General features: G+C 40.8%; 1 protein-coding gene across 2 annotated transcripts in view; it reads left to right on the top strand.

Annotated features, from left to right (window-relative positions):
* Nucleotides 1-20,473, top strand: part of OLFML3 (olfactomedin like 3) — a 43,015-nt gene extending 22,542 nt beyond the window's left edge. Inside the window, exons 3-4 of one of the 2 annotated variants that reach the window (XM_073615704.1) lie at nt 3,454-3,528; nt 15,393-20,473. In XM_073615704.1, coding sequence (XP_073471805.1) covers nt 3,454-3,528; nt 15,393-16,180 — 863 coding nt within the window. In that variant the 3' untranslated portion in view covers nt 16,181-20,473. The remainder of the gene's footprint in view (nt 1-3,453; nt 3,529-15,392) is intronic. The other variant, XM_073615705.1, reaches the window with a different exon arrangement.
* The last annotated feature ends 229 nt before the right edge of the window (nt 20,474-20,702 follow it).

Below are 20,702 nucleotides of genomic sequence, written 5' to 3'. Positions count from 1 at the left end.
CCACGGGGGGCCCGCGATCATGTCACGTAGCGGCAGAACGGGGAGATGCCTATGTAAACAAGGCATTTCCCTGTTCTGCCTAGCAACATGACAGACATCTACTGCTCCCTGTCATCGGGAGAAGTGATCTCTGTCATGTTGTAGTGAGCCCATTCCCCCTACAGTTAGAATCACTCCTTAGGATACACTTAACCCCTTGATCGCCCCCTAGTGTTTAACCCCTTCCCTGCCAGTGTCATTTACACAGTAATCAGTGCATTTTTATAGCACTGATCGCTGTATAAATCACTGGCCCCAAAATAGTGTCAAGAGTGTCCGATGTGTCCACCATAATGTCGCAATCACGATAAAAATCGCAGATCGGCGCCATTACTAATAAAAAATATAATAATAAAAATGACATAAACCTATCCCCTATTTTGTAGATGCTATAACTTTTGCGCAAACCAATCAATATACGCTTATTGAGATTTTTTTTCTTTACCAAAAATATGTAGAAGAATACATATCGGCAGGACTTTTTTTCTCAGAAAATAGGTGCAGGAACTCATCCTCCCAGCCCAAATCCCCACCCACAACCACGCCCAAAGCCCACCCCCAAACCACGCCCAAACTCTACCCCCAGACACACCTTCCTTAGAGGAGAGAAGTACAGTGGCGTCAAATAACTGTAATAGGGCGTACACACGGTCGGACTTTGTTCGGACATTCCGACAACAAAATCCTAGGATTTTTTCCGACGGATGTTGGCTCAAACTTGTCTTGCATACACACGGTCACACAAAGTTGTCGGAAAATCCGATCGTTCTAAACGCGGTGACGTAAAACACGTACGTTGGGACTATAAACGGGGCAGTGGCCAATAGCTTTCATCTCTTTATTTATTCTGAGCATGCGTGGCACTTTGTCCGTCGGATTTGTGTACACACGATCGGAATTTCCGACAACGGATTTTGTTGTCGGAAAATTTTATCTCCTGCTCTCCAACTTTGTGTGTCAGAAAATCTGATGGAAAATGTCCGATGGAGCCCACACACGATCGGAATTTCCGACAACACGCTCCGATCGGACATTTTCCATCGGATATGGTTCAGGAATGTGTAACACACAAAGTACAGGACTCAGGACTTTATAACACATAGGGCTCAGGAGTGTGTATTGTGCAATTGTGAGCAGTGCATATCACACAGGGTGCATAAAAAAAACAGCAAACAGGATACTTACATTCAATGCGAAGCGTCCCTTGTTCTCAGAAATATGGAGCATATAGCCCTGTGTACAGAGTGCAGGGGTCAGGAATATGTAAAATAGAGCCCAGCACACAGAGAATGGCGGTAAAGTGTATAATATGCAGTCCAGCATACAGAGTGCTGGGCTCAGGGGTATGTAATGCAAAACCCATTGTACAGAGTACAGCATTCAGGAGTACCCTATCGAGGCCTTAATATGTAACATACAGCACAGCACACAGAGTATAGTGGTTCTGAGTATGTAATGTACAAAATTGCCATACATTACGTACTCTTGGTCACTAACTCTGTATGCTTTAGACCCCTTTCACACTGAGGCGCTTTAGATGCGTTTTTGCTCTAAAAATAGCATCTTTAAATGGCCTCTTCTGCAGCCTCAGTGTAAAAGCCTGAGTGCTCTCACACCGGGGCAGTCCACTTGCAGGCCAGGAAAAAAAAGTCCTGCAAGCAGCATCTTTGGGGCGGTGGGGGAGGGGTGTATACACCCCTCCTCCACCGCCCCTGCCATTGAAATGAATAGGCACTGCTTTCAAAGCGCCTTAAAAGCATTTTGAAAGCAGTGCTACGTGGTCGATTTTAACCCCTTTTTAACCTCTTCTTGGGGGTTAAAAGCACCCTGCTAGTGGTGCCAAAGCGCTGCTATAACAGAGGTAAAGCGCCGCTAGTTTTAGCATTTTACCACTAACACCTGCACTACCCCAGTGTGAAAGGGGTCTTACTGTTCCCCAGCAAATTTCCCTGGTCTTTCTCCTCAAGTATCCCCCCAAAAGTAACCATCAAATCCTCTCTTCTGTTTATCTCTTTGCTTACCTCTGAGTCCTCCATCCACACCAAACCTCTGCAACCCTCATCCACAGCCCACCTCTTCTTTCCCTGTCCAAAGCTCCACTCTGCACCCCTATCCGCAACTCACCTCCCCCCCATCACACGTCTGCACCCCTCTAGCTACAGCTTACACCCCCACTCCACAACTCACCTCTGCACCTCCATCCATATTATCTCTGCTCCCCTTCTGCATCCCCCATCTAAAGCTCAACCCAATCCACAGTTCTCACCATTGACACCCACCTCTGCACCCCCAGCTTCCCCTACAGCTTTCACCTCTACACAACCTCCCCCACCCTCCACAGCTCTGCCTTCTGCAGCTCTTACCTCTGTACAAAGCTCCCTTCCCAGTTCTCCTCTCTGGACAAATTTCCATCCCCCCTCCTCACTGCACAATCACCCCCCCCCCCCTCCCTTCTTTCACAATTATCCTCTCACTGTGAATTCAGTCTCTGGAGGGCTCTCTCCCCCCCTTCCCACCATTTTTCAGCTCACCTTTTCCACTGCTGTTCCAGTGCTCCAGTCCATGTTTTATGTGTGGGCTTTTCAGACGATTGAGTACTGTAGCTGGGGTGGAGTTTCAGGGCTTCTCTGCTCTCTGCTCCCTGCTACTGTGTGAGAAGAGGCAGGGACAGAAGCTGCTGCTTGAATCAACACAGGCAGCTGTATGTTGCCGTGCTGGGACCCGAAAATCTCAAAAGGCAGCAGCCCTGTGTGCGCAGCGCTAGTGTGAGATAGGTCAGAGCAGAGACGGCTGCCTGTCAGAGGTGCCGGAACTGCGTTCTGCCGAGTTCCGGCAAAAAGAAAGCCCTGTATATCGGCCTAAACTGAGAAAGAAATTTGTTTTGTTTTTTTATATATTTTTTGGGGATATTTATTATAGCAAAAGGTAAAAAATATTGCTTTTTTTTCAAAATTGTCGCTCTTTTTTTGTTTTTAGCGCAAAAAATAAAAACCGCAGAGGTGATCAAATACCACCAAAAGAATGCAGTGCATACTAGTACATTATGACCTAAGCCTGCACAGGGGACAATTTAAAAAAAAGAAAAGAGACTTTTAACAAAACATTAACTTCACCTTACAAAGTGTATTCATTGAAAAAAATATCTAAATTACAGTCACCATTTTTTATTGGCAAGAGCAGTAAAACTACATTTTTATGATGCTTCTGCAATAAAAGATTGAAGTTTACTTTGTAGTATATAACACTTTGAACATGTACAGTATATCATTTTCAAATGAATTTTGATGGCGTCTAGCATTTGTTGACTTCAAGGGTATATTTGCACAAATTACCTAATAATAATGTTAGCATGATTTGGCATGCATACTGTAAGTTCACAGGGGTTAGTGGAACCTACCTCTCATATTATAATAGGTTGCCCCAAGGCTGAGATCGCTGACAATGCGGAGCCAGATGTGGTACAGAGTCCTCCTGCCATCCGGAAGTCATGTAAGTGGGTTCCATTAACCCCATCTGTCTTTCTTCTTGACACTTAAAAGATGATTCTACTTTTGTTAACTGAATTACTCAAGCAATGTCATAATATAATCCTGTGGAATTTATGTGTACAGAATGCTTTAGGAAAACTAATTTCTTGCTAATGAATTTGACATTTCCCAGCAGTAATTTAGAACACCGGGACTGATTAGTTGACTGTAACAAACCCTCCCACTTAGCACACAGTAAGCTGAAAGTAAGTGAAATGTAGTTTCGTATGAGTCAGCTATTAAGTTTGCTGGAACCTGTGAAAGCTTCATCCCAAGTATTCCACATTCTAGTCCCACGCCAAAAAACATAGGAGCCGATTATCCAATCTCCACCCAAATTGGCCTTGTGTGCTTTTGATTAGGCCAATTGATGTGAAAGGTTCAAAGCTTTCTGTAAAAGCTTACAGAATATGTTGGTTCTGTTGTTTATTAAGGCTTGTCATATTACCTGTAGCCCACCCAATTGTTCCAGGTTTTAAATAGCAAAATGGTAATACTATAACTGGTATAATATTATATATATTAAATGCTAGTATCACTATAGGTATTTGGTCTATGAATGTGCAGACTCCCTGCTATATTGGTTCACCTTCACAAAATGACTGAACATTGATGTTTTTTTGGAGGAGAGGGCTAAAATCATTCTGAACTCTTCCACAAGAGTTCTCTAGAAAGCAAATACATTTTACCTTCAGATTCTGATAAAACAGACCTTTTACGTATTCAATAAATGTGAAATCAATTTAAAAACAAAACTAAATGAAACATTTATTTATGTTAAAAAAGTGAAATAACAACAAAACAAAACTGACAAAAATTAGCAGTAGAAATGTCGCCTATGAAAAGTTAAAGTTTAGGATTGGGATAAAGGCATCCAACCTGTCTCATTTCTAGATAATATGGTCATTTCACTGATTAATTGCAAAACAAATTTAGGTTATTAGTGTAGCTCGAATAATATAATTAAGGGTTTGTTTTGGTGAGTATGCTAAGATGTGCCATGCTTTTGTATCACTTTTGTATCACTAAACTGTCTCATCAATTAATTAATCAATCAATCAATCAATCTCCACCAGGACGCTTATCATTGAGCAGAATTACCTCTGTTCTCCTCCACCTACCCGGCTTTAAAACTAGACAAGGTTTCCTGAATTGATATTGCAAATTAGTTAAGCAACAATGGATCAAAGTTACATTATTATATTTGTAATTTTAATAATGTGATAAAGTGAGACTGGTTCTCCCTAAGCTCAGCAACCCAGACATTTTGAATGTTTAGAGGATTTAAAAATGTACAAGGTTGCAAAAGAGCCCCTTGACAGGGGGCCTAAAAAATAGCATGTGTCATAATTTCAAGCAAATACCAGTGGGATTAATCTCTTATTGAAGCATTCACCACATGACTCAAGTTCTGCAAACTAACTCAGAGCAGTGACTCAATAAAGATGATTATCTTCACTTTCCCAGAACTAGTATGAAGCAAATGAGTGGTGGAAAGGCTGCTTACATTACAGCCAAATCACACAGATGTTTTACTTCATGAGTCCCTTTAAAATGGAGCATTCATTTTTAATTTCTTGATTAGGAACAAGTGAATCTTCCCAGGTTCAGTCTAGGAGGGGATTCGCCAAACCCAGCACGAAGTCTGCAAACTCTAAACTTGGCAACGAGCCCCAATGAAGTCTATGGAAGGGGAATCCTAATACTAAATTCTGGCCATTTTCAAAGCTAATAAAAATGATATTGTTAAGAAAAGGCACAGGTAGCTGGGCACTGCCATGGTGCATATGTACCAATACAAAAATATTTTTAAACAAAATACCATACAGTTGGGAGAGAGTTTTTTCATGCAGCTTTGTGTGGCTTTGAGTGCTACATTAAAAATGCACACATCCTTTAACAAAACATGCCTGAGGGTGGCTTAAAGCTGCACTTACTTTTACAGAGTAGTACATTTTTTTAAAGACAATCTCAGAGAAAGCGTACACTGTGGCAGCACATATTTGGCTTTGGAATTTTTTTTCTTTTACAATTAACTTGGCTTGCATACAGCAGGAGCACATCAATATCATACCTTTTAGTTGAAATGTAGTAATTAAAATACAAGGAGAAAAAATGGTGTGGGGTTCCCCTTACTATTCCCAACTAAACTCTTATTCAGGCATGCAGCCTGGGTGGCCAGAAAAGGGAATAGCAGCGAACATGCTCTCCCCCTTCCTGTACTAGACAAGGCCACATGCCTTGCAAAGGCTTTTCCCAACCGCGCACTCTTTTCCCAATGGCCTTTTCTTTACCACAAACAAAATAAATGTAATTTATGTTCCCCAAAGTACAGTATCTCACAAAAGTGAGTACACCCCTCACATTTTTAAAAATATTTTATTATATCTTTTCATGTGACAACACTGAAGAAATGACACTTTGCTACAATGTAAAGTAGTGAGTGTATAGCTTGTATAACAGTGAAAATTTGCTGTCCCCTAAAAATAACTCAACACACAGCCATTAATGTCTAAATCGCTGGCAACAAAAGTGAGTACACCCCTAAGTGAAAATGTCAAAATTGGGCCCAATTAGCCATTTTCCCTCCCTGGTGTCATGTTACTCGTTAGTGGTCTCGACAAGGTCTCAGGCATGAATGGGGAGCAGGTGTGTTAAATTTGGTGTTATCGCTCTCACTCTCTCATACTGGTCAATGAAAGTTTATCATGGCACCTCATGGCAAAGAACTCTGAGGATATGAAAAAAAGAATTGTTGCTCTACATAAAGAAGGCCTAGGCTATAAGACGATTGCCAAGACCCTAAAACTGAGCTGCAGCATGGTGGCCAAGACCATACAGCGGTTTAACAGGGCAGGTTCCACTCAGAACAGGCATCGCCGTGGTCGACCAAAAATAGTTGAGTGCACATGCTCAGCGTCATGTCTTTGGGAAATAGACGTATGAGTGCTGCCAGCATTGCTGCAGAGGTTGAAGGGGTGGGAGGGCAGCCTGTCAGTGCTTAGACCATACGCGGCACACTGCATCAAATTGGTCTGCATGGCTGTCGTCCCAGAATGAAGCCTCTTCTAAAGATGATGCACAAGAAAGCCCGCAAACAATTTGCTGAAGACAAGCAGACTAAGGACATGGATTACTGGAACCATGTCCAGTGGTCTGGTGAAATCAAGATAAGCTTATTTGGTTCAGATGGTGTTAAGTGTGTGTGGTGGCAACAAGGTTAGGTAGTACAAAGACAAGTGTGTCTTGCCTACAGTCAAGCATGGTGGTGGGAGTGTCATGGTCTAGGACTGCATGAGTGCTGTCGGCACTGGGGAGCTATAGTTCATTGAGGGAACCATGAATGCCAACATATGCTGTGACATACTGAAGCAGAGAATGATTCCCTCCCTTCGAGGAGACAGGGCCACAAGGCAGTATTGCAACATTATAACGACCCCAAACACACCTCCAAGATGACTAAAGAAGCTCAGGGTAAAGGTGATGGACTGGCCAAGCATGTCTCCAGACCTAAACTCTATTGAGCATCTGTGGGGCATCCTCTAATGCAAGGTGGAGGAGCGCAAGGTCTCTAACATCCACCAGTTCCGAAATGTCATCATTTAGGAGTGGAAGAGGACTCCAGTGGCAACTTGTGAAGCTCTGGTGAACTCCATGCCCAAGAGGGTTAAGGCAGTGCTGGAAAATAGTGGTGACCACACAAAATATTGACATTTTAGGCCCAATTTGGACATTTTCACTTAGGGGTGTATTTACTTTTGTTGCCAGCAGTTTAGACATTAATGGCTGTGTGTTGAGTTATTTTGAGGGGACAGCAAATTTACACTGTTATACAAGCTGTTCACTCACTACTTTACATTGTAGCAAAGGGTCATTTTTTCAGTGTTGTCACATGAAAAGATTGAATAAAATATTTACAAAAATGTGAGGGGTGTACTCACTTTTGTGACATACTGTAAATCCACATTAATCACGTCATCCAGCAATATGATCCTTGTCAATCATGAATACCTGTTGCATGCCGATGTTTATACTCCACACTTACTTTGCTAAATGACAGGTAAAATAAACAGACTGCCAGGAATCCCAGGTGACAAAATTTGGTCAATTTGAAGCACTGGGAAGGGGCCCTTTACCTCATCATTCGATCAACAGTGCTTTTTGAGCGGAGGGGGATCTCCCCCTGCAAGGAACCCCAATATTGAAAGGCATGTGGCCTGGGAAATTCAGGTGATCCCAATGTAACATCATAATCTACCAAAAAATTACCTTTTATGGTCAATGATATTACCAGGGACCAGCTGGAATTCCCTGAATAAGATGATGTTTAAAAATTAAACTGACAATGCTCATTTATTTAAAAAAAGGAAAAATAATAGCACGGGGTTTGCCATAATATCCCAACCATATCCTTATCTTGGCGTGCAGACTGAGTGCTCAAGAAAGGGAGGGCAGCAAGTGTGTACCCACCCCCTTCCTGTACCTGACCATGCCACATGCCCTTCAACATTAGGGAGGGGGTTCCTTGTAAGGCAAAGTACCCTTGGTCCAATGTTAAGTGATAAGGTCCTCTACCCTACCTCCAGTGCCCCATGAAGGTGGTGGGGGAAATAAGAGAGCCCCGTTATTGGCCCTTCTAAACCAACTTGTAAGTCAGCTGAACTAAGTTCAAAGGCCTTTGCAGTGTATTATCATTACAATGAATTTGGGCAGGCTAATTAACTGCATTAGTGGCTCCAAGAACTGCGAACTGGCAAGGTTTGCCTCCAATCTATGGTAGACCAGGACCCAAACCCCATCCCTGTCCTTAAACACTGAATATAGAATTAACAGTCTTGGAGGTATTTTACGTTTATTTTAGCATGGTCTGCATGATCATGCAATGACCACTTCCAGCTCTGAAATCAGATGAAAATGAATCCATTATACTTTGCCTCTGTAACAATAGGTGAGGCTTACATGCGAGGGGGACTGAGCCCTGACCTCAGGGCTCATTGACAACACAACACATATTGTAATGTACAGTATCTCACAAAAGTGAGGACACCCCTCACATTTTTGTAAATATTTTATTATATCTTTTCATGTGACAACACTGAACAAACAACACTTTGCTACAATGTAAAGTAGTGAGTGTACAGCTTGTATAACAGTGAACATTTGCTGTCCCCTCAAAATAACTCAACACACAGCCAATAATGCATAAACTGCTGGCAACAAATGTGAGTACACCCCTAAGTGAAAATGTCCAAATTGGGCACAAAAGTGTCAATATTTTATGTGGCCACCATTATTTTCTAGCACTGCCTTAACCCTCTTGGGCATGGAGTTCCCCAGAGCTTCACAAGTTGCCACTGGAGTCCTCTTCCACTCCTCCATGACGACATCTCGGAACTGGTGGATGTTAGAGACCTTGCGCTCCTCCACCTTCCGTTTGAGGATGCCCCACAGATGCTCAATAGGATTTAGGTCTGGAGACATGCTTGGCCAGTCCATCACCTTTACCTTCAGCTTCTTTAGTCATCTTGGAGGTGTGTTTGGGGTCGTTATCATGTTGCAATACTGCCCTGCGGCCCAGTCTCCGAAGGGAGGGAATCATTCTCTGCTTCAGTATGTCACAGTACATGTTGGCATTCATGGTTCCCTCAATGAACTATAGCTCCCCAGTGCTGGCAGCACTCATACAGTCCTAGACCATGACACTCCCACCACCATGCTTGACTGTAGGCAAGACACACTTGTCTTTGTACTCCTCACCTGGTTGCCGCCACACATGCTTGACACCATCTGAACCAAATAAGTTTATCTTGATCTCATCAGACCACAGGACATGGTTCCAGTAATCCATGTCCTTAGTCTGCTTGTCTTTAGCAAACTGTTTGCGGGCTTTCTTGTGCATCATCTTTAGAAGAGGCTTCCTCCTGGGATGACAGCCATGCAGACCAATTTGATGCAGTGTGCAACGTATGGTCTGAGCACTGACAGGCTGACCTCCCCACTCCTTCAACCTCTGCAGCAAAGCTGGCAGCACTCATGCGTCTATTTCCCCAAAACAACCTCTGGATATGAGGCTGGGAACCTGCACTCAACTTCTTTGGTCAACCATGGTGAGACCTGTTCTGAGTGGAACCTGTCCTGTTAAACCGCTGTATGGTCTTGGCTACCGCGCTGCAGCTCAGTTTCAGGGTCTTGGAAATCTTCTTATAGCCTAGGCCAGTGATGGTGAACCTTGGCACCCCAGATGTTTTGGAACCACATTTCCCATGATGCTCAACTACACTGCAGAGTGCATGAGCATTTTGGGGAAAGTAGTTCCAAAACATCTGGGGTGCCAAGGTTCGCCATCTTTATGTAGAGCAATAATTCTTTTTTCGGATCCTCAAAGAGTTCTTTGCCATGAAGTGCCATGTTGAACTTCCAGTGACCAGTATGAGAGAGTGAGAGCGATAACATAAAATTTAACACACCTGCTCCCCATTCACACCTGAGAACTTTGGACATTTTCACTTAGGGGTGCACTCACTTTTGTTGCCAACGGTTTAGACATTAATGGCTGTGTGTTGAGTTTTATTGAGGGGACAAAAAATGTACACTGTTATACAAGTTGTACACTCACTACTTTACATTGTAGCATAGTGTAATTTCTTCAGTGTTGTCACATGAAGATATAATAAAATATTTACAAAAATGTGAGGGGTGTACTCACTTTTGTGAGATACTGTATGTCATAATGTGTCTGTGGGGGAAAAAACATATCTTCCACTGTTTATTAAAGCTGTCCCCAGTTTTCTCACCCTCACTGCTCAAAAAATTGATTGAAAGGAAAACAAAGTAGATATGGCGCTGTTCTATTGCTGCCAAATAATGGTTAAAGATATTATACTAAAAATGTATATAAAATGTATTACGTATATATACTATTCCCTTTAGAAAAACGGGATAATTTACAACATTCCTATTAGTAAGTGTTGCCAATGTGTATAAATTGCGTGAAACAAAATAAAAAAATAAAAATAAAAACAAAAATACATATACAGTGTGGTCTTTACATTAAGGACAAGCGAAAGTGTGTGATCCTTGGTGTGGAAAATCAGTATATATAATGCCCGTTAGGATAAAAATACTAAATATAATTACTGTGCATACTAAAACAATCTAAGGTGCCATTACAGTTACTATGCATACCAAAACATTCTGAAGTGCAATTAGAAAAACAACAGGCAGATCCCCTGTGTGTACAATTCTACAATGTCCATTTCAAATAAAAGCTAGTAAAAAACATCAGATAACTAAAAAAATATAAATTATAAAGTGCTCTTGTGCCAGTGAAGAAATCCGCTTTCTAATCTGGTGGACTTTTCAGTGAGTGAACACACCGTGCATACATCGTGCTCCTATTATGGCTGCACTCACCAGATCCTTCTCCTCCTCCTGGGGTTAAAAGCATCCGCAGTATGTGCCACTGTGTAGCAATGTAGGAAAAAAGACCGTCCTTAGTGCTGGCTAAGAGGAGATTCCATTATGTATTAAGTGTCATGGAAGAGAGAGAGGGAGCCCAAATAGCGTAATACTGTATAAAACTGTTTATTTAACAAATGCATAGAAAGGTACTCACATACGGTAGGATTAACAAAGGCATATGTTGCTGACACCAGCGCTCCAGATGACGTCAGAGTGATGAAACGCGTAGGGCGGAGTCAGCATACGTCCTTGCATCATTTCCTGACACAGGCACTGGTGTCAGCAACATATGCCTTTGTTAATCCTACCATATGTGAGTACCTTTCTATGCGTTAGTTAAATAAACAGTTTTATACAGTATTACGCTATTTGGGCTCCCTCTCTCTCTTCCATGATGCTTAATACATAATGGAATCTCCTCATAGCCAGCACTAAGGACGGTCTTTTTTCCTACATTGCTACACAGTGGCACATACTGTGGATGCTTTTAACCCCAGGAGGGGGAGAAGGATCTGGTGAGTGCAGCCATAATAGGAGCACGAACTAAGGCATGCATAGTGTGTTCACTCACTGAAAAGTCCACCAGATTAGAAAGCGGATTTCTTCACTGGCACAAGAGCACTTTATAATTTATATTTTTTTAGTTATCTGATGTTTTTTATTAGCTTTCAGTTGAAATGGACATTGTAGAATTGTACACACAGGGGATCTGCCTGTTGTTTTTCTAATTGCACTTCAGAATGTTTCGGTATGCATAGTCCCACTATTGTTATTCGATTTTATTTAGTGGGACTGCTTTAGCAGTCCCACTATTGTTATTTGATTTTATTTATTTTTATTAGTGGGAATGCTTTAGCAGTCCCACTATTGTTATTCGATTGTATTTATTAGTGGGACTGCTTTAGCAGTCCCACTATTGTTATTCGATTTTATTTATTTTTAATTTTTTTAATTTTAATTTTATTCCGTACGTTTTTTGGTTCTGCGTAACTTCTGCATACTTTCAGCTATTAAAACCATTCAACTATTAAAATGTTCGTCTCTTTTAGCTGATGTGTGCTCTTTTTCAACTTTTTTTCTACCATTTATACTTTTTAAAATATTAAGCTTTTTAACACTTTTTTTTAACATTGAAGTCAATGGGAGCATGCTTCATATCCTTAAAATCTTCTTCCGCTCCCAAAAGTTTCAGCTCCTTCATACTTTCACCTACAGACGCCAAACAAACTTTAAAATGTTCACAAAATATTCAGCTATCTGGCTATATCTTTTCAGTTTGATATCTTTTACAGTTTTTGTGAAAAAGCTTTTTGTTTAGAGGTCATTTCAGGAAATTTTAGCCATTAATCAGAGTGTACTGTGTTGCTTTTGTTGCCATGGTTACCAAAGCTTCTGTTATACACAGGGGGGAGGTGTTGGAGCATCTCAGCTCTGTTTACAGAGCCCGGGGAGGGGACAGACACACCATGTACTGATTTATTATAGAGGAATATGATGGGGCAGTTTTGATGGGGCAATTCTGATGGGGCAGTTTTGATGGTGGCAATATGATGGGGCAGTTTTGATAGGGCAATTCTGATGGGGCAGTTTTGATGGTGGCAATATGATGGGGCAGTTTTGATGGGGCAATTCTGATGGGGCAGTTTTGATGGTGGCAATATGATGGGGCTGTTTTGATAGGGCAATTCTGATGGGGCAGTTTTGATGGTGGCAATATGATGGGGCAGTTTTGATGGGGCAATTCTGATGGGGCAGTTTTTATGGGGCAATTCTGATGGGGCAGTTTTGATGGTGGCAATATGATGGGGCAGTTTTGATAGGGCAATTCTGATGGGGCAGTTTTGATGGGGGCAGTTTTGATGGTGGCAATATGATGGGGCAGTTTTGATGGGGCAGTTCTGATGGGGCAGTTTTGATGGTGGCAATATGATGGGGCAGTTTTGATGGGGACAATTTTGATGGGGCAATTCTAATGGAGCAGGTTTGATGGCAATATGATGGGGCAGTTTTGATGGTGGCAATATGATGGGGCAGTTTTGATGGTGGTAATATGATGGGGCAATTCTGATGGGGCAGTTTTGATGGTGGCAATATGATGGGACAATTTTGATGGAGCAATTCTGATGGGGCAGTTTTGATGGTGGCAATATGATGGGGCAGTTTTAATGGGGACAATTTTGATGGGGCTATTCTGACGGGGCAGTTTTGATGGCAGTATGATGGGGCAGTTTTGATGGCGGCCGTTTTAGCAATTTAGCTATTCAGCATTCCCACGCATTTTCCCCAGGAAATGCATTTTCTAGTTATTATTTATTATTTCATTTTATTCCGTACGTTTTTTGGCTCTGCGTAACTTCTGCATACTTTTAGCTATTAAAACCATTCAACTATTAAAATGTTCGTCTCTTTCAGCTGATGATGGAACTTTTTCAACTTTTTTTCTACTATTTATACGTTTTAAAATATTAAGCTTTTTATCACTTTTTTTTAACATTGAAGTCAATGGGAGCATGCTTCAGATCCTTAAAATCTTCTTCCGCTCCCAAAAGTTTCAGCTCCTTCATACTTTCACCTACAGATGCCAAACAAACTTTAAAATGTTCACAAAATATTCAGGTATCTGGCTATATCTTTTCAGTTTGATATCTTTTACAGTTTTTGTGAAAAAGCTTTTTGTTTAGAGGTCATTTCAGGAAATTTTAGCCATTAATCAGAGTGTACTGTGTTGCTTTTGTTGCCATGGTTACCAAAGCTTCTGTTATACACAGGGGGGGAGGTTGTTGGAGCATCTCAGCTCTGTTTACAGAGCCCGGGGGAGGGGACAGACACACCATGTACTGATTTATTATAGAGGAATATGATGGGGCAGTTTTGATGGGACAATTCTGATGGGGCAGTTTTGATGGTGGCAATATGATGGGGCAGTTTTGATAGGGCAATTCTGATGGGGCAGTTTTGATGGGGCAATTCTGATGGGGCAGTTTTGATGGGGCAATTCTGATGGGGCAATTCTGATGGGGCAGTTTTGATTGTGGCAATATGATGGGGCAGTTTTGATGGGGCAATTCTGATGGGGCAGTTTTGATGGTGGCAATATGATGGGGCAGTTTTAATGGGGCAGTTCTGATGGGGCAGTTTTGATGGTGGCAATATGATGGGGCAGTTTTGATGGGGCAGTTTTGATGGTGGCAATATGATGGGGCAGTTTTGATGGAGCAATTCTGATGGGGCAGTTTTGAAGGTGGCAATATGATGGGGCAGTTTTGATGGGGCAGATTTGATGGTGGCAATATGATGGGGCAGTTTTGATGGGGACAATTTTTATGGGGCAATTCTGATGGGGCAGTTTTGATGGCACTATGATGGGGGCAGTTTTGCTGGGGGCCGTTTTAGCAATTCAGCTATTCAGCATTCCCACGCATTTTCCCCAGGAAATGCATTTTCTAGTTATATTTAGTATTTTTATCCTAACGGGCATTATATATACTGATTTTCCACACCAAGGATCACACACTTTGGCTTGTGCTTAATGTAAAGACCACACTGTATATGTATTTTTGTTTTTATTTTTATTTTTTTATTTTGTTTCACGCAATTTATACACATTGGCAACACTTACTAATAGGAATGTTGTAAATTATCCCGTTTTTCTAAAGGGAATAGTATATATACGTAATACATTTTATATACATTTTTAGTATCATAACTTTAACCATTATTTGGCAGCAGTAGAACAGCGCCATATCTACTTTGTTTTCCTTTCATTCTGTTTACTCCACCTAGTGAAAGTAATAGGTAGTGGCAGCAGTTCTATCAACCACCTCCAAACCCTTAATCCAGTATTTAGTCCTTTGCGCTGAAACTTTTCTTCTTTTTCTGTCAAAAAAATTATTGTGTGGTCCATTAATTACAGAACAGCCTCTATGCAACATGAAACAATATCTTTCCAAATCAGCTGACTGAACTTCTCTTACCTCTTCTCCTGTTAAAGTTGAACTCCAGTCTGAACCTCAGTGCAGTTGTTTAGGCTCTTTTCTTTTACTGAAATTGCTGAGTTTTACAGTGCACTGTGAGTTTCTCACAGAGAAATACAAAACACAATAAAGATATCACTGGGCTTAAAATAAAGTATTTAATAAAAATGAAAAAGTTGTTATAAAAAATCATGAGTATTTTTATGAGGAAGTGGGAGATGCAGGAACCAGGGAAGGCAAAATATAAGCAGAATAAACTTCAGCTTTAACTATGATGTTGCAATAATTGTTAGACAGCTGACCAAGTACACTATAGTATATTTTTTTGATTTATTCTGCTGTTACAACATAAGCTCACTTTTGTTTTTTATTATTGTACCTGCTTCTGTAGACTGCAGTGACAGCATTTCTCAAGTTAATGCCATGAAAATACTGAAGCGCTATGGGAGCTCTGCTGGCCTTTGGACAAAGGACCCCATAGGTAATTCAGAGAGAGTTTATGTCCTTGATGGTGCTGGCAACGATACAGTGTTTGTGTTCCCCCGCATGAAAGAATTCACTCTTTCTACTTCAACACGCAAAGCAGCTCGGATCAAACTTCCTTTTCCATGGGTTGGCACTGGCCATGTTGTTTATGGAGGCTACCTTTATTATGTTCGACAAGGAGAAGAATTTCAAGTCATCAAATTCAACTTGGCAAACAAAACAGTAGTTGATAGTGCTGTTCTACCAATTGAAGACCAAGTACCAGTTTATGGATTATCCAAGCATAACTTCATAGATATAGCAGCCGACGAAGAAGGTCTATGGGTCATTTACGCTACTAAGGAGAATGAGAAAAACATATGCTTAGCCAAACTGGACTCAAACAACCTTGGCATTGAGCAGATGTGGGATACTCCTTGTCCAATAGAAAATGCAGAAAGTGCTTTTGTGGTCTGTGGCACCCTTTATGTAGTGTACAACACCAAACTCCCAAGTCGCTCTCGCATACAGTGTATCTTTGATGTCAGTGGCACCATATCTAATGAAAATATACCAGTTGTTTACTTTCCTAAAAGGTATGGATCCCATTCAAGTATGAAGTATAATCCTAAGGAGCGGCAGATCTATGCTTGGGATGACGGTTATCAGATCATATATAAACTGAGCATGAAACCCAAAGATGAATTGTATTAGATCAGAATGTATTGTTCTTTAATGTAGCTAGTGTCATTTAAATGATGCTAACATGTATTGGGTATACCACATTGTGCTCTATTAACAAATAAAAAACAAATTTAGGTAACACCGCATGTTTAAATACACCAGTGCTGCTTTATAAGTGTTACCCTGTACTTTGTATTCTGACATCAAAATCACTGAACTTTCAAAGTCTATACAGTAAATGAATGAAAATGTACAACATTCATGCTACAAAGTAGGAGTGAAAAAGCCAGCTGTTTTGAGCCTCGTTCCTCTTTATTTAAATAATCAATTTGATCTTTTAACAAATTTAGTATTTTTTTTTTTTATGAATGTGTAGAATGAAGACAGTACAGCATGACTTATAACTTACACCATGTTTGTAGGGCACTGTGATATATCATATGCACAATAGTAATCCAATTGTCAGATTTAAAACTTAAGTTTAGTGAATTTTTTTTTATTTTTAAATCGGCACCAGGGCAATACTTACATTGAATGAAAAGTGTCCTTTGCGCTGGTGGCTGCTATGTTCGTAGAAGTCCTCATCCCTCTGCCTCCCTGGATATCCTTACAGCTGTTATTTTCTGGTGTTGCAGGGGTTAATGCAAGCCACTGGACCTGTCACAGGCACTCATCAAAAGTGCCAACTATCCCCGCTCTTTCCCTCCCCCCTCCTTCATTCATAAAAGCTGTTCTTTCACGTCCCACAATGAAAAGCTGTGAATGGAGGATGTGGACCGTTTATTCAATGACTGTCCTCCATTCATAGAACTTTTTTCGTTGCAGGAAGTGATAGTATGGCTTTTATGAATGGAGTGGGGGGAATGAAATGGGCAGGCATAGTCGACACTTTTGACAAGTGCCTGTGACAGCCTCAGGTTTGCCAGGTCATATTAAAAACAGCACTGGAAAATCACAGCTGTGGGGATATCGGGAGGCAGAAGAATAAAAATTTCAATGAATATAGCAGCCACCAGCAAAAGGGGCACTTTTATTTAATGTAAGTACTTCAATGTAAAAATGAACTAAACTTAAGCTTTAATGTTTGTGTATTGGGGATGATAAATCTTATTGGATGATGCTACATTGCTTCTAACAATGAGTATAGGAGGACAGGGTAATTACTGGCTGTGAATCTGTACTCAGCCAATATCCAAATATAAATTGTTAGCATAATTTACAATAGACATACTCCCTGGAATTCATAAAGAATTGCACAGACAGATTTAGCAAAAGTGTCTGTCATGTGTTCTAAAAGTGATGCAGCATGCGCCAAATTCATGTCCCTGTCTAGAACTTGCGCCTGAATTTGGTTCATGCTGCGCCACTGTTAGAATGCACATGAGACACTTTCGCAAAATCTGTCTGAACCAGTTTCTCTGTACGCTAAAAGAGAGTTGGTCTTAATTAGCTCCACTTTCGTAAGATACGAACTCTCAGTATTTTATTTTGAATTTAGCTCATTGAATGCAATACAATGTAAAAATGGGGCATTTAGGAATTTGGTGCAGCAGTCGCTGTCAGAGCCAAATGTGTCACACATGCTTCATGAATTTGGCGCAATGCCTAACAAGAGGGGTTAACACACAAAAAGTGATGCAGCAGCTTTATTAAATTCTCTCTACTGATCTTCTGCCGATTTTTGCAGAATACTTTCAGAAATTCAGCTCTCATGCCATTATCCCGAATACCATTTTTATCAATGGGCTAGCTGACACTTGACCACTCTTAACTGTACATTTGTTAAAACTTCCCATGCTATGGCATTCAAAATTTGTTGAGGCGTGGTGATCTATGAGGAGCAAATTGACACATTCCTAGAGTCATTCAATTGGCTGTTTATGACACTAGATGACATCATTCTATTTTTCGCTTATGCTGGGTTTCTAACCTGTATTCATAAAAGTAATGTTTGTTTGAAACATAAAAGAGGCTGTTTATTTTATTAATTTCTTTAAAGCAAGGGGCTGTTTTATTTTTCAATATTACGACACACCTCCTCATTTAAAAAAAAAACTTTTATAGATAGCCAACAATCCCAAGATTGTCGATAAGGGTCATTGAAGGATCAGTTCAGCAGAGCTGACACAGTTCCTGTTAATGCTCAAGGTCAAATCAACTAGCAATTTAAAGTATCCTCACTTCCATTTTAATGAATGTGTTTTGTTCCCCATGGCCTTCTGACAATGCAGCTGGCAAGGAGATGGCTGCTTTGACAGTTAGCGCTTTTCTCCATCTCCACCAATTGCCTGCTTGCCTAGAACATTTTGGCTGACAAGCTTCCCTCCCCTTGCATTCCTTGGGAGATGCTTATCTCCCTCCACCGCTGTCTGACAACACAGCTAGCAAGCACTTGTTTGAGGAAAGCATCTCTAGAGGAATGCAAGTGGGCTTGTCAGCTAAAATGTTCCAGACAACCGAAAAAAGCACTTGGAGATGGAAAAAAGTGCTGTCTGTGAAAGCAGCCTTCTCCTTGCTAATGGGGTTGTTGGACAGCTTTGATGGGAGCCCGAGTGTCCTGTCCCACCTCACAGCTATCCGTAGACAGCACACAGGAAGATATTAAAGCCCTTAGTGTCCTCACATCCAATGTAGAGCTATGGGCTCTATATTGATCTTGATGATGTCAGAGGGCATCTGACTGTAAGAGCATAAGTAAAAAGAGGCTGCAAGAGTGGAAGATCTGGTAAGTCAAACTGCTTTTTGTGGTCCCCATGACCTTAACAAGCATTTAACCATTGTAGTTCAGGGGAGCACCAATGCAAGAAAACATTTTTTTTCTTTCCCTGGAGTTCATCTTTAATACTAACTTAAAGTGAGACTTTTCTTTAAAATGTATGTCAGCCAAAACGCCAGAGCAGGGAATTAGAACATCGGTCAAGTTTTTTCTGCTATCCAAGCCCCTTTAGCAAGGTTTCTTCTCACCTAAACTCATGGTGACAACCATTTCTCCAGACAAAAGGTGAGGAAAAATCTGCAACAGGGACACGGACAGAAATGCAAAGCTGTAAAATGGGGCTCACCGGCACACTTTCAAGCTAACTTGCAAAACACCTAATTAATCTGTTTCAACTACTAAGATTAAAAGCAGAGGCTTTAGTTGCATGCATTTACATGCCTTTTTTATTTTTATTTCTCCTTGTATAGCTGTTTTTCTAATTCTTCCTCACTTTCTGTCTGGTGAAACTGTTATACTGGGCATGGAGGCGATGGAAAATCTTTCTAATAAATAGTAGTAGAACCAGACTGTAATCCCCCCAAAAAAAGTTTTGGCTGGACATACACTAACATCCTATATTTTAAAGGGATTTCAACCATGAAATTTCTACATCTGCTTTCCTAGCTTTACCCATTTCTTACAGTATCTTCTAAATCATGTGCTTAGCTCTTAAAGTGAAGCTGAAGCTAAAAACAGAAGATTTCCTATGCCATGGGGAATACTTCCTGGTATTTGAGGGACTACTGAGCCTACAGTATCAAAGTTTTATATCTGTAGTATAAAATCTAAAGTACTGCTGCGTGACTGGTAGTCTGCTTGCGGTTCTCCTTGCTGGAGGCTCCGACATGAGGAAGCAAAGCCCTGCCTCTACCAAGATGGTCATCCCCATGCAGAAAAAGGTAAGTCAGTAATGGGGAAAGATCAGTTACAGGTAGATCATGGCAATACTAGTGACTAGTCCTTTACCCTCTGCCTGCCTTTTTTAGACACAGCTTCCGAGGATAATTTCCTTTATAATTGTCCCCTACTCTGAACACTTGAAACTTAACCATTCACTAAAATAATATATTAAAATTTAGACCCCCCCAAAAAAAACCCCAAAAAAACAAAACAAAAACAAACCAGAAATCTAAATAAAATAAACGTATCCGAGGACTAAAAAAATCTACCAGTAGCAGTCATGTGTTAGTCTCTGCTTTCCAACACAAAAGCAACCCAATCCTCCAGCAGTAAACAGCTAAGATTCAGTTACAGTTTCTTGCTTTAAAACACACACAATATTCAATATTTTCATCCATTGACTATTACTGAGAATAATGGCCAGTATGGCACATTAGATCATTAAAGCTTAGTAAGTTTAACCTATAACCTCTTCCTCACTACTCACCCTAGAGTAAAATTCTGCTGGCATCACTCCTATTTGTAGGTTTACTTCTCTTCTGACCTATTGAAGCTGTGAAGTGTAGGTCTGTGTGATGTAATTTGTGCTGCTAAAAGGTAACGCTGCAGTTCAATCCTTTTGTATGTTTTATCAATCTGAGTTTTAATAAACCACTCTTAATATACTATGTGTACAAATTAGTCTATACATTTATGCAAGACATACGTTGACTGTTGTTTTTCTAAATAAGTTCATGCAAATACAGTTGCACGTTTACTAAGTCTCCATTCACACTTGAACCACTCCAAGGTGGCTCCGACTTTGAAGTGCAACTTTAGTGCAATTTTGACGCAAGTGATAATAGACATCTGTCGCACACAAGTTGCATTGTATTTCCTTCAGGTACGACTTTC

Source organism: Aquarana catesbeiana, linkage group LG02 (genome assembly GCF_042186555.1).
Source record: "Aquarana catesbeiana isolate 2022-GZ linkage group LG02, ASM4218655v1, whole genome shotgun sequence".
Taxonomy (NCBI): domain Eukaryota; kingdom Metazoa; phylum Chordata; class Amphibia; order Anura; family Ranidae; genus Aquarana; species Aquarana catesbeiana.
The sequence above is the reverse complement of the archived record's forward strand: the minus strand, read 5'-3'. Positions and strand labels throughout refer to the sequence as shown.